Genomic DNA, 14,627 nt, shown 5'->3' on the forward strand with positions numbered 1-14,627 from the left:
GCTTTATAATATTATTTTCATTACTTTTATTTTTTCAACTTGATACTAGCCAGATAACTACCAAACCATGTCCTCAATGTCAAATACCTTCAGCAGTGGGGCAGCAGACTTCAGTGCCACTCAAACGCTGCCGTCAGCGACCAGCTACCCGGTGGCCTCCGAAAGCATGGGTTCCGGATGGCTGTCGACAAGGCAGGGAATAATCATCGGCGTGTGTGGTGTTGTCCTAATAACAATATCGCTGGTTTACATGTCCAAATACACCACACGCAGCCGACGAACCACACAGGCAGCAAGTCACGGCATGCACACCCGCCATATCACAATAGAAATGGAGCCACGACGAATGCAGCACAAACTGCCGCTCCTGCCCGAGCACGCGCTCAAAATGCTGCACGCTGAAACTGTCAAGGACAAGCAGGTCTCAGACGAGACGGATCCGTGTGCCATTTGTCTAGCCGAGATTGCATACCAGGAAGTGATGATGGAGCTGCCATGCCGCCACCGGTTCCACTATGACTGCATACGGAAATGGCTGACGACCAAATCCGAGCAGTGCCCATTATGCAAGGGCTCGGTGCTGGCTGCGCTTGGAATCAAAGCCGACACCCCGCGGCACAGCACAGATCAGGCAGCGGAGACTGCAGCACCTGCGGAACAGCAGAGTGGTGTTGCCGAGGGGAGCACACAGCCCGAAGTAGCGGTACCGGAGAGGGCCGCAGTGAGAAACGTCTAGAATAAAACAGCGAGATTTGAAAAAAAAAATCGCATGACTAATCACATTTCGCGTCAAATATTTTCCAGCGTCTTGGCAGCGAACGATCTGCGCTTGGGCACTGAAGGGTATAATTGCCAACGATCGATGCGATCGTATAAATTCCAGACATGTAGTCGGCGTTGGGCCACACCAAAAAACAAAACCTGTCCTCCAATATATCCCATATACCGCCATGTTTCCACACTCGATCCAGCGACTAGCTGCAGCCAGGCAGCCACTTGGCAGCCAGCAAATGACACAGCGCTTAGCACATGTGCAGCGGGGCAAGCAGCCACGTACGGCCTACCTACGGCGGCGGCAAGCCGAGAACGAGAGGCATCAGCGGCAACAGCAGCAACAGCAGCAACCACCACAGTACAATCTGCCGATAGCACCACCCGGCAATGTTTTGACAGAAAGCAGCCCAGCTGCACATATCCTTTCGCAGTCGTCGTTGCGAGTAACGCGGCAGCTCGAGATGCTCAGCATCTTGCTCAGCTACGAGCAGGCGAACCGGTATGCGCTGATGGATTCGCAGAGCAACCCGGTGGGGTTTATGCTGGAGCACCGCACGTTTGCGCATGAGCTGATGCGGCAGGCATTCCGTCTGCACCGGCCGTTCAAGGTGGATATTGTGGATCTGAACGGGCAGCTTGTGATGCGCGCCGAGCGGAAATTCAGCCTGGTCAATTCGCGAGTGACGATTAGCGACCATTCAGGCAAGGTCATCGGCGAGTCGCAGCAGGAGTGGCACTTGTGGCGACGCCGATATGATTTGTTTACAGAGACAGGGGCAGGGAGTGAACGGCAGCAGTTTGCACGCGTGGATGCGCCGTTCTTGTCGTGGGATTTTCCAATGGTGGACCAGAGCGGGGAGGTGATGGCGGGGGTGTTCAGGGACTTTGCAGGCATCGGCATGGAGCTGTTCTCGGACTACGGGCTGTACGCGATCTGCTTTGACAAGCTGGCTCTGGCGCAGCGGTATCAGGGCGAGGCAGTCAGCCCGCAGATGGCCGATAGGGATCTGAATCTCGATGAGCGCGCGGCAGTGCTGGCGGCGGCAATTTCGATCGACTTTGACTACTTCTCCCGCCATTTCACGCATGGGCGGCGGGGGGTTTGGGTTCTTCCCGTTCTTTGGAGGCGGCAGCAATGAGCTGACAGACAGCCAAGACATAGATATAGACACGTAGCCAACATAATACATGGCGGGGGGTTTCGTTATTTTTCGAAATACATTTATTGCAACCCAGCCGAAAGCTGCCGAATGGATAGTTTCTCGTTTGCAAGTGCCTCGCGGATCTTCGCCAGGCGGTCGGCCAAAGCAGCCGTCTTGTCACTGCGTCCATCGGTATCCTTGGAGTCGATCTGGCCGAGCTGCCTCTCCAGCTTGCCCTGGACGGACTTGCCAACCATCAGTCTTTTGGATACCTCCTTAAGATCCCTGCGCACCGGCTCCAAGGCGCGATCAACAGGCTCGATCTTTTGGTTGATCTTGGCCAAGCCCGAAATCCACCGTGCGCGCTCCTGCTTGAGCTCCTGCAGCGAGTCCTCGTGCATATCCTGGGCGCGTCTGACCAGGTGCTCAACATGGCGCAGCTGGCTGAGCGCCTGGGCAAGCTGGACACGCACGGCCTCGACAGACCCCGATGATGAGGAGGAAGTGCGGCGCGAGTGCTTCGGGGAAACCTCCGGCGTCGACTCGTCGTCGAGCACAGACAGCACGGCAAAGACGCCGGCCGGCTGCTGCGCGACAACCGTGGAATCCGTGTCATCAGCCACGCCGGTAGCGTCGTCAGGCTCGGCCTCTTGCAGCGCCTGGTTGAGCTCCTCGACCTCGCGGTTAAGCTGCGCAATAGTTTCCTCGAGCTGACCGTGCCGCTTGCGGAACCGCTGCTCGGCTTGCGTCTGGCGGACGATCGCGCGCCGCACCGACTCGAGCTCGCTCTCCCAGTGCGCAATCTGCTTGGGCAGCTCGCGCTTCAGCTTCCGCAGCCGCTGGACAGCAGCTGCCCGGGCCCGCTCGACCTCCTCGAGCCGGCTGACGTACAGAGCCTGCAGGGTCTGCTCGGCACGCTGCTCCTTGGCCAGGACGGATTCTTCCGAGGGCAAAACCACACGCAGTTCCTCGCTGCGCATGCCACAAACGGTCACGCAGATAGTGTACGTTGCGTTGACGGCCAGCCCGCGCACCAGAATCGCGTGGTTCAAGGACGCCCCCAGCTCTACATCGGCCCAGCGCACGCCATCGACACGGACCACGACGTCAGACCGTGCCAGCTGCACCCGCGTGTAGTCAAACTGCGGATCCGCCACATCACTCGCCGATGACGCGGGGAGTTTGGCTAGCGGCAAGCTCGCAGAGTGTATGGCGCGCGATCGGGCCGCCACCGCACTGACCAGCGACGCAGGCACGCAGACAGAGGCCGTGGGAGCAGTCCGCGGATGGGCCAGCAGCAGGTGCGCCAATACCGGCGTCACCGCAATGCTCACGCGCAGCACACCTTCCTGCGGGCGGATATCCTCCAGGCACAGGCGGAATGTGCCAGCAGTGGGCGCGCGCACAGAGCCCAGCGGCGTCGGCTTGACCAGAATCCGCGCGGGCCGATAGCTGACCTGCCCGCTGTCGGCGTTTCCGTGGCCACCGGCGGGAGCGCCAATGAACGGCCTGCTGCCAGGCGTGTGGCCGTTGGCTGTGGGCTGGGCCAGCTGCGCATACGAGGTCGCCGACGATGCTAGCAGTGCGTTGGCAGCAGCCACAGCGCGCGGGTTCGCAGGCACAGTGAACCGGCCAAAGATCAGCGGCAGGACCGACGACGCCGGGTCCTCGTCGGCAAACACCACCGATGCCGGATCTACAGGTCGCACCAGCCCCAGGCTCTTCAGTTCCCTGACATACTGCACCAGCGGCAGCAGAGTGCCGATAGGGGAGGAAAACTCGTGCTGCTTGTCCTGCCGCGCCGTGCGAGATACAAACGCCGAGGGGCCGACGCCATGTACTGACCGGCAGGGGCAGTGGGCGACGCTCGAGACGACCCATGCATCCAATGCCTTGGCGCGCTTGCTGCCCCCGGAGGCAGCCAGCAGGGGAGCTGTCGGCGCATTGAGCGCGGGGTTCAGAAGCCCGAGACTCAAAAGCGAGTCGCGCAGCGGTGGCAGGCCATTGGCCGGCTCCACCGCCAGCGGGTCGCTGGTCGGGATAACGACCGGCGCTGGCTTTCCACCCTTGCCGGGTCCTGCCGATCCGCCAGCTGTGGGTCCACGCAGTCCTTTGCGCCGCACCATCAACGAGCCGTGGTCCGAGCCGCTGACGCTCCCCTCGCGCTGATGCCCGCTGCTGCCAGCCTCGCCTTGGGCCGAATGGAGGTGGCTATGGTTGCCGGGGTTGCCGGTGGGCCAGATCTCCATCGACAGGAGACACCGCTCGCAGTACCCGCTCAAACACAAAAAGCACACGCGTCGTGCATATGCTGCCCTGCTGCCCGGATCTGCCTTGCCGTCATCGCTGCTCTCAGCATCACTGGCCGCAGTCAATTCGCTGGTGACAGTGATCTTCCGCGTGTTGCGTCCAGCTGTCCTGGCCACCATATACGGCCCGCGCCTGCGCTCTCGCACCACAGTCGCATACCACGCCCGGGCATTGTGCACCACATACCCGGCCTCTCGCAAAGCCAGCAAGGCAAACACGCTAATTGTGTGAATCGGCAACAAGCAGCTGGCGCCCGAGCATGCCGGAAACAGCGACGTCCCACTGCCCACAAGCAGGCAACCGCAGAACCGGAACACGCCGACCGCCACCTCCCATATACAAGTAAGCACCGCTAATGTCGCCTGCTGCTCGGCGTTCCAGAACGCCTTTGTCCATATGCTGCATTTGCTGATGGCGCCCACGCTGTCCACCATGTAGGAGCTGCTGTCGCGAATCGGCTTGGTGCAGGCGCCTGCGCAGCCGCCCAGCGAGCTGTGGCCGTTGCGCAGAGCCATGTCAAGCATCAGGAGGATCGCCACTAACTGCACTGCCTGCCACGACAGCCCGCGTGCCTGCCACACTAGCACCACATACACGGAGAGCGTTGCCAGCACCGGCAGCAGCCGTGAGCCTTTGCGTGCCTGCGAAATCTCTCCAGTGTCGTCGTCGTCGTCGTCGTCATTGCCAGAGAGCATGGTCATTTTCCATTCATGCAGTCGCTGCATCCGCTCGCTACGCCGCATTACCATCGCCCGCTTGCGTTCCAAGGCCTCCTCCACTGCATTGGCAAACGGTGACCGGATGTTACGCGGCAATCCACTATCAGCACTTTCTTGGGCTGTATCCACTGACTCTGCATCGAGTTTGCCAGGGCCTGCGTCAGTGGCACCGGTGGTTGAGCATAGTCCAAACCTATCCCATGAGCCGGAGCAAATAAGCGTGTCGGCCTGGTGGTCTATAGAGAGCGTTGGGACCATCAATGGCGGTGGTGTTGTAATCCCAGTAGCCACTCGACACACGTCATCCCGACACTCATACGAGGGCGCTGTATACGCTGCCAGATGCTGCTCAGCAAAATACTGGCTGCTGCCAACCGATCCGGGGCCTAGCAAGCGCCACAGCACCATATCCGACATGACAAAGAACCCCGCGTACACCAGAACCGCACGGTAGCCAGCTGCCGAGCACCGCTTCAGGACCTTGAGCGAGAACAGCCCAAAGAACAGCCATTGCACGGCATACGGTCGCGTCATCGGCACCAATGTGCCAGATACGTACATTTGCATGCGCCACACAAAATCATCGATCCACAGCTCGCTGCTCAGTATTCGCCGTCGCAGGAGCATGCGCAGACTGCTGTCATCATCCACCAGCTCCGGAAGCATCACGGAAGCCCGCAATACAAACGACTCGGAGAACGGCGACCACGGCCGCGCCGTCACCCACGACACCAGCTTGGGCACCGCAGCGCTGGTCAAGAACCAGTCGGTAAACACCATCGCCAGCCACGCCAGCACCAGCGCCATCAGCGGGTGGCTCCGTGCAAACCCAATCACTGCAAGGTGCATGCCGCCCTGCTGGCCCGCGGTCTCGCTCAGCCGGCGGTTACTGCTGGCTGCTGTAGTAGCACTGCCGCCGACAAACGACGGCGCAAACCCGTGAACTGAAGCAGCCCGGATCTCGTCCATTCCATGAAACTGCTCCTCGTCGTCCAGCATCAGGTCGCCCACGTTCGCCCTCCTGTGCTCTGCCAGCATTCCGGAATCCTCGCTCTTCTCGCCGTCCGCCCTTGACGAGTAGCCGCCAAACACCTCGGTTACTTCAGACACGAGCTTCTGCAGCTGCGTCCAGGCGCTCTTCCTTGCCTGACTCGACACTGTCCGGGCTGGTTGCCTGCCTGGCTCCTCGCTTGTTGTCGCGGGCGTGGCCACGAGATCAGGCGACTGCGACATCATTTGTAGGCGTGGCCACGGAATCTGCCACCCGGCATCCTGTGCTGCTGCATCTGCCATCCGCTCGGCGTCGGTGTCTGTCGTGCGCTGAAAGAACCCGCCCAGTGTTGTCAACAGCGACGGTTGTTGCCCCAACGCCTCTTCGCCCTCGGTCCGCGCTGCTGCTGCTTCTGTTGTTGTTGTTGTTTCCTCCTTCTGCCTCGGTCCGTCACCCGAATCCTCCATTAGAAGAAAAAAAAGGACTACAGTATTCTCCTGCTATCAGTCGATAACAGGGAATACTCTAAAGCGTATAACGAACTGCTTTTTTTCCTACACAGCACGTACCAGCCCTCTCTCCCTGTTGAGTAATAAGACGCTCACTGAACTCTCCCCCGTTGGAACCGAACAAAAAGGAGCCTCTGTAGGGGACAGCAAAGGGTGCGTATGTGTATATGCCGCCTATCTGGCTTCGGATAGGCTGTTGTCGGGGGAGCTCTGAGTCTACCGAATGAAAGCTTTAAGCCAGAATGGCCTTTCCAAAAAAGAGAAAAGTAGGAATTTGAATAGTTTGGAAAAAGAAAGAGAAAGCGTAGAAGAAAAATAATTCACCAGGAAACAGCGAACAGGCAAATCCATGTCACTGTAGAATCAAAGCCTTTTTTCGCGGCTGTAGCTCGCAGCGCTTTTACGAATCCCAGCCTGGTTCCGTCCTGTGCAACCCGCTGTGAGAAACGAGCTTTGTAGCCTCGCCTCTTCCTTGTTCTTGCAGCACGGCCGCTTCTTTGCCACTGATGCTGCGTGGCAAGCGCACGGATGTTTAAAAAAAGCTCACCACCAGCCGGCGCTTTCCTCATGTGAGCACGCTGCCGCGTCATGGACCGAAAAGAAAAATTTAGTTCCAAAACAGGCAAACGAAGAGTCTGTTCTTCTTTCTTGTTACATGACGATACAGCACGCATTAGTCTTCTTGGCCGTCTTGTAGAACATCTTCGACTGGTCCGACAGCTGGTTCGACCGGTCAACCAGGGACTCGAGCTTCTCGCCGCGCTCCAGAATCCCCTCGATTGTCTTGTGCAGCACCACCTTCGTCTCGTCCAGCTCCTGCTGCACCCGCATGATATTGTCCGCCTGCTTCGGGTCCTGGTACTTGCGGACGTAATCGTCCAGCGCCGGGAACGCAATCTTGTCGGCGCTCGCGATCCGCTCCGCATTGAATTCCTTCGTGAACTCGTCCAGGATCTTGGCCACCAGCGACAGTGCCACGCGCGCCGGGTACTCCTTGTCCGTCACCGCCACGCTCGACAGCCCGCCTGGTTGCCGGTACACGTATGCCACGTAGTTGTCCTGGTCCACGCCCTGCCGCTGCCCGTCCTGCGTGCGCTCTGCCACCGTTGTTGCGAAGAAGTTCATGAACTCCTGGATGCTAAGCTTGCAGATGTCCGGGGTTGTTAGTTGCTAGGAATGTGCTTTCTGCATCTCGCGGCTCTCCGCCTCTTCGAATTTCGCCTCCCAATTGTTTCTTACCTTCCGCGCTGGAAGAAGCTGAACGATGACAGGTCGCTGGCAGTGGCGAGTGGCACGCTGGGCGTCGGTGTGGTGCGAACAACGGACAAATGGAAGACCTTCATTGGGAGTAAGAAAATAGGCTGGAATATGTAAAAATGCGAGGAGTTGAAGAAAAGGAGGAGTTTAGAAAAATGGCTGGAGCTTGGCGATCACACCTGAAAAAAGAAAAACGTCCCGTGAAGCTGGACAAGGCCCAAGCGTCATTTCTCTCAGCCGTCATCGGCAGACCAGAAGGGGGCTTTTATTTATCACAGCAGCCTGCCAATTCGCTCAGGCGCATTTTCAAAGACAGAACATTATGTTGCTGATAGTCGTGGTAGGGATCCCGCCCAGACACGGCAGGCTCCGAAGCTCGTGCATAGTCTGGCCGGTTGCCCACTCCACAGCTGTACCCAGGCCGAGCAGCCCGGCAATGGCCATCGCCCACCTCAGCGCCTTGCGGTCATCGATCTGGTCCAGAATCTGCGAGCCCCGCACCCTCATCATGCCATTCCGGGCCAAGCAGTGGTGGTCCATGGACCAGGACTCGGAGAAGCTAATGGCCCTCGAGCAGGACGACGCGAACCGGCAGTTTGTGCATGCTAAGGCGCGCGCACTGGCGAATCTCCTGTCGGCAGTCCCCTGCTTACCTAATCCAGCAGGCATGCTCGGCCGGTGCTTGCCCAAAACACCTACAGCCTGTGTTCCCAAAAACCGATGTAGGTCGGCCGGACTGATCTCGAGCTCAATCGTTTTTCCGCCGGCCCTGGGCTCGTCCCGCACTGACAGGATCCGGGACACGTGCAGCTTCTGGGAGTCCTCTGTGGGCTGTGTAATGGGCTGTGTAATGGGCTGTGTGCTCTGCGACAATGTCTCGACCATGCCGGTGGCGACCTCGACAGCGCTTTGCAGGTCGCGTAGTAGCTCCTCGGTTTCCTCGGCCGGGGTTTTGGGGGGCTTGTATTCTTTGCTTCCGGCGTCTTTCAGGATGTACTGGATTTCGTCCATGACCTGCGGGGTCATCGGGTCTGCCAGTAGCTCGGGATACCCAGTGTGGAAGCTCTCTGTGGCGGATGTAGCGGTGGTGCTTCGCATCATAGGCGCAAGCACGCTGGCGAACCGCAGCCCGTGGGTGGTGATCCGGGGAGCTATGTTGCGCAGGGTCTGGTTCAAAAGGCTCATATTATGTGCAGGCTGGAGGATAGTGAACAAATGAACAGGGTAAAAACAGAAAATGTATGGCCGGGAGATGAAGGGGGAATGCTATCATTCTGGTAGATGGCAGGCTGCGGGGAGGAGCAAGCCGCATTTATATCGCACGGCTGTTGTTCCTTGGGATTCTGCTACTATCGCGCACCCATCGGCCAAGAGTCTGCTTGCAAGAAAGAGCCATTTAAAGGACGATCCGCCAGGTGGTCTGACAGCTAAAAAGAACCCGCTGAAAGGAGAACGGTGATTTCCAGCAGGTGGCGTGATGTCCTTCCCCCAAGAGACAGGAGCAAGTCTGGCGGGGGATACCACTCATCGCTTTCCAGAATCCTCCTAGCGCGGGGAGTTAACCGGGAATGCAGTCGGCGAGCATTGCAAGATTATCTTTTAAGTTTTAGGGTAGCACGGCTCGGCAATATGGATCGCGCAGCCAAGCCACAGGGTATGTGGATACTGGCAAAGCAGGCCAGCAGGTTTTCCTTTGTGCCAGCGTGTAGATCCGAACAAGTACAAAATGTCGGTTTTTGGAAGGAGAAAAAGGATGGGCCATTTTGTCGCTTGTTGTCATAACAAGCAACATAGCCTGGGGTGCAATACGGAAAGAACGACGTGTGCGGATCAGCACCAGGAACTTCTTTCGCCTCCACTATTTTTGCTAACCACGGTTTTTCTAATCAATTTTATTGCTCGCATTCTTTCCACTCGCCTCGTAATAATAGCCCATTAACAGCTAATGTCCACACATGGCCAGCATCACATATATGCCAGCCCTGCAGCATCACAGTCAAGCACGCATCGCATAGCCTCGCTCGACATGGGCACGATGCACGGCAACAGCTCAATGGACTCGATCTGCTCGGTCGAGATGAGCCGCGAGGCGATCTCGCGCACGACGTTTTCGCGGCGGCCGTTTTCGACCGAGGGCCAGAAGCAGCGGCGCGACTACCGGCTGCCAAAGAGCCTTCGGCCGACGTCCATGTTCCATTTGAAGCTCCGGTACGACATGCCGTGGAGGGCGTCGGAGCGGCCGGCAGATCTGGGGGCTAGGATCGAGTGCCAGTGCAGCGACCAGGACTGCGCGACATGCGGGCTGGATATTGCAGATATGTGGAGTAATTACGAGCGGGCGGTGGCGGCCAGACAAGGTAAAGTAGCTCGGGGGGAGGCGCTTACTGCTGTAATTGGCTTTCTTTTGGAAAGGAAAAAAGAGCGTAATTGCAATTCTGGCTTTTGCGCTGGTGTCCAGTTTCGATTATTTTTGTCGGCGTTGTATTTAGAGTCTGGGTGCTGCTGCAGAATAGCCCAGGAGCGTTTGTGCTGACTTTTTTCTCTTTCTCTCTCTCTCCCTGTGCAAACTATTATTATTATTAGACGGCAGCGTATCTGCAGAAAACCTGCTTTCGCCGCCGGCGTTTTTTACGTCTATTTCACCAAAACAACAAACCGTGCATCCCGCTGCCGACAAACAACCACCTGCTGATTGAACCGGCAAGCAGCGACAGTGGCGTGGGCGAACACCAAACAACGAAAACACCAAACACCTCCACGGCAACAATCGCGCAGCTAATGGTCGGTCTGACCGACGAGTTCCTGGGCGGCAGCAATGCTCCAGCAAAGTCGCCATCCAGCAAGCGGCTGTCAGTCGAGATTGTGCCCGGCGACGCCAAGCAGGGGGATAGGGTACAAGCGGCGGAGGAGTTTCCTGTGCTGGGCCGGTTCAGCCCGCCGAACGAGCCGCAGTCCGACGCCCTGTCGTTCCGCACGGCCCTGTCGTCCTTGCCAGCACAGTCACCGGCCAGCTCCATAAACGAGCTGGCAGCAAACCCGGCACTTGATGACAGCCCTGTGCCGCCAATGGGCACGGTGACGCAGCAGCTCAGCATGATGCAGGTGCTGAGCCAGACACCCGAGCCGGTCATCTACTCGGTGTCGCCGCAGTCGCAGAAATCGGTTCCGGTGGTGGAGCGGGCCAGGCGGGCCCGTCACCCGGTGTACCGGTTCGGCGCTTTGGCCAACGAGACGTTCGAGCAAGGCAAGCACGAGAACGCCCACGAGCTGTACTCCTGGGCATTGCTTTTGCTGAGCCCGCGCGCAGGCACCACGGCCCGGGAGATGCTGGCATCGGAGCCCACGCGCAAGCAGCTGGCCAGACTCGGGTGGAAATGCGAGGAGGCGTGCATGTCGCCCAGATCGTCCATCAGCAGCCAGCCGGGCAACACAGCAGTGAGAAGGTCATGGCTGAAGCTCCCGCGCCGCAGCAAGCCGACTGTCATTGACCAGCCGCTGCCGGCGGCCGTGGGCTGTGGCCGGTACGAGTTCTCGCAGGCACTGTTGAGCCAGGTTGAGGATGCAGTCAGGCGCAAGAGCGATGTCGAGAGGGCGCTGGAGATCTTGGAGGGCGGAAGAGCTGTCAGCAGCGAGGTGGCGGATCCGTGGGTTATGGAGGACGAGGAAAGAGCGCAGCGAAGTGTGCGCGCTTCTCTACAGCAACCGCTCGGCGGCGGCATTCGCCCTAGGCAAATACACGGCGGCCATCAGCGACGCCGACAAGTCTATTGCGATGCGTCCGGAATGGGCAAAGGTAAGCGGGGGGGGGTCATGCGGGAGCGTTGACGTAACTTTTTCTCATCTGCACACTGGGACAAAATGGTTTTTGCTGCGTAGGGCTATTTCCGCAAGGCCGAGGCATTGCTGGCCTTGGCGCGCGTGCGTGACGCCTACGGGTTCTATAAGCAGGCGGTGGCGATGGAGCCGAATGATCCGCATGTGCGGGTGAGCTGCGAGCGGGCGCGCATTATGGCCAGGAACGAGGAGATGGGGCTGCGCGTGATCCAGCTGCTGCCGGGCAGAGACATTGCGCTGAAGCCGAAAGGGCTGCATCCGATACGCAGCAAGATTTTCGAGTTCGCCGTGGGCATGCAAAACTACATATATCTGGTGGTGGACAGCGACACGCGCAAGTGCATAGTGGTTGATGCGGTAAGTAATATGTGCACGAGCTTATTAAAGAGCAGGCATGTGCATGGCACCCATGCTTGCTCGTCCACGAGGGCGCAGTGCTTGGATACAGGTGGAGGTTTGCCGCTGGTCTGTGCTCTTGAAACATGCCGAAGAGAAAAAGTGATCGTCTGGTCATGCCCCGAAGGTCGCATTGCCCAAATGGAAAAAACAACTCAGAGTCCAAGAACGTGACCAAGAAACAAAACCAGCTAACCCCCGCCGATCACCACTTCTGCTACATCACTTTCTGCGCTAGTGCTGGGACGTCGACGGGATTCTGGCAGTGATTGAGGCGCGAGCAGCTGCTGCTGGCGGCCGGCAGCGATCACGCACGGGCACTTTTGACCACACAGGCGGATTCCGCCAGCGCCCTTCTCGTCCCTGCGGATCCGCGTCACCGGCGTTGGCGAGCTGAAGCGACGGCTGCCGCACCTCCCCCTGCTGGTGCATCCGCTGGACATGCCCGAGGTGGCCGCGTCGAACCCGCAGCTCAAGCCGCAGCACTTCACGCCCACGCCCAACGGCTTCACGTTCCGGCTGGCCAGCGCACCGAGGTTAAATTCATGCACACCCCGGGCCACACGCCCGGCAGCCAGTGCCTGCTGGTCAACGAGTGCAGGCTGTTTAGCGGCGACACGCTGTTCCCGGGCAGCTGCGGCAGGTCGATCTGAAGGGCGGGTCGATGGCCGATATGGTCGAGAGCCTGCAGACCAGGCTGAGCGCTGTCGCCGACGCTACCATTGTCTATCCCGGCCACGAGTATGGCGGCGAGTGGACCAGCATTGGCAGGGAGAAAAAGAGAGGGTTTCTTCGGCCAGTCGGCACCGCGGGCTCGGCCAGGACAAGTGGGGGAGGCTTGACGACGGACCCTGCCGATAGCGCCCCCCGGCTGGCCAGGTTGACTCGGTTTGTTGTCTATTAGGCACGCAGAGTTCCGCGTTTTTCTTTTGTGTTTGTGCTTGCTGTCAAATCCGAGAGTTTCGGTATTTTTTTTTTGCGGCTTCCCTTTGACTGCGGGAAGCGCATGACCACTGAATGAAAAATGTAGAGAAATCATGCCCCAAGATATTTCTGTTTGCCGGGCAATGATAGGCGTGTAGACGAATCAAAAGCCCCTGTCGCCCAGGCTTTTCTCCTTCCAGTGGGGTGATGAGCCAAAAATATTTCTTACAGTCCCGCCTATAGCGTGGAAAAGGCTGCCTATAAAGGACCGGCTCCGTCCTCTTCCCAGCATTCTATGACTCGCTTTTGTTTTTCATTTCACACAACCTAAGCACCCACACACACTACTATACCCATTACTACGCCTAATAATGTCGCAGTTTACTCGCACAGCCTTTCCCTGCCCCGCCTCACACCAGGCCGCCAGGGCCGGCGGTTCGCCAGCGTGCTGGCCACCCACACACACCCAGGGGCACGGGGATTCCGCCGCTGGGCGGCATGGCGCCAAACACACAAAGAAGCCGTATGCGTTCCGGCACCAGGGCCCGATGCCGGAGGCGCCGCAGGCGCTGGACCGTCTGCAGTTTATCCTGGGGCAGAAGCCGCTGGAGTCGCCGGTGGCGAAGCGGGCAGAGGTGCGGACGGCAGCCGAGGCGCGGGAGCGCGCGCGGCAGCAGCTGGAGGAGCTGCATATGGTGGTGCAGAATGCGTCGAGCGTGATGAGCGCTCTGTCGCGGGCGTCGGAGAAATACCTGCAGCCCAAGAGCGAAGATGGAGCGATCGGGCAGACTGGGAAAGGTGGAGCAGAGGCAGGCGATGCAGGCAGCACAAAGATAGTGCAGTGCGTGGGCGGGGAGATCGCCAAGGCGCCGGAGAGCAAGCGTGTGGAAAGCACGGCGGCGGTTGCGGCGGCGGGCAGCTGGAGCGCGGTGCAGCAGCAGAAGGTGGCGAGGATTCTGCTGGCGGTGCTGCTTAGCGGCAGCAGCCTTAGTCTGTTCGTCACCCAGACCATGGGCCTCTGAGGCCCCTCTCCTTCTCTCTCTTTGCAATTAGACCACATATTCGTTTTTTCTTTGTACTTTTTCTCTTTAAAATCCATAGACCAGAACCATCTTTCGCGGAGCCTGTGAAACGTGCGTTGCCCCTCGGACCCCGCAGATCGCCTTGGCTGTGGCGTGACAAGGCGATTTTTACGGCTAGCTTATCACGTTTATTTCTCGTAGTAATCAGAGTTTTTTTTGCATTCTGCACGGCTTACCGAAATGCTCAGCACAATTCGCACCCTCGCGGCAGCGCGGCGACTGCCATCAGCACTCAGCACGCGCCTACTCACGACCGGCGGCGGAGCGCCACGGGATCTAGACACGTCGTCATCACACACGGTGTCTCTTGCAGAGCTGCAAAAGTTCACATCGGTCAGCAACGAGTGGTGGGACACGCAGGGGGCATTCAAGTACCTGCACACGATGAACCGGACGCGCACGCAGTACATTCGGTCGCGGCTGCGCGACCTGCACCCGGAGCTGGCGCGGCTCACGGGCCGGACGATTATCGACGTGGGCTGCGGCGGCGGGCTGGCGTCCGAGGCCTTGGCACGTCTGGGCGCCCACGTCACCGGCGTGGATGCGGCGCAGGAGAACATTGCAGTGGCGCGGATCCACGCACAGCAGGATCCAGGGCTGGCTGGCAATCTGGTGTACAGGCAGTGCACGGCCGAGCAGGTGGTGGCGGAGAAGCAGCATTCGACGCGGTGGTCTCGCTGGAGGTGATC

The 14,627-nt window shown here is 59.0% G+C and overlaps 2 protein-coding genes across 2 annotated transcripts; one reads left to right on the top strand and one right to left on the bottom strand.

Moving 5' to 3' along the window:
* Positions 1–9,566: 9,566 nt before the first annotated feature.
* DL89DRAFT_167107 (uncharacterized protein) lies at positions 9,567–10,358 on the top strand. Its single transcript, XM_040883739.1, has one exon. The coding sequence runs from the start codon at positions 9,648–9,650 to the stop codon at positions 10,233–10,235; it is 588 nt and encodes a 195-aa protein (XP_040739324.1). The 5' UTR covers positions 9,567–9,647; the 3' UTR covers positions 10,236–10,358.
* A 1,260-nt stretch (positions 10,359–11,618) lies between these two features.
* On the bottom strand, positions 11,619–12,245 carry DL89DRAFT_167114 (uncharacterized protein). Its single transcript, XM_040883740.1, has one exon. It carries the CDS (start codon positions 12,048–12,050, stop codon positions 11,709–11,711), a length of 342 nt encoding a protein of 113 aa, XP_040739325.1. The 5' UTR covers positions 12,051–12,245; the 3' UTR covers positions 11,619–11,708.
* Positions 12,246–14,627: the final 2,382 nt, after the last annotated feature.

This window comes from Linderina pennispora (genome assembly GCF_002104995.1).
Source record: "Linderina pennispora strain ATCC 12442 chromosome Unknown DL89scaffold_74, whole genome shotgun sequence".
Lineage (NCBI taxonomy): Eukaryota > Fungi > Kickxellomycota > Kickxellomycetes > Kickxellales > Kickxellaceae > Linderina > Linderina pennispora.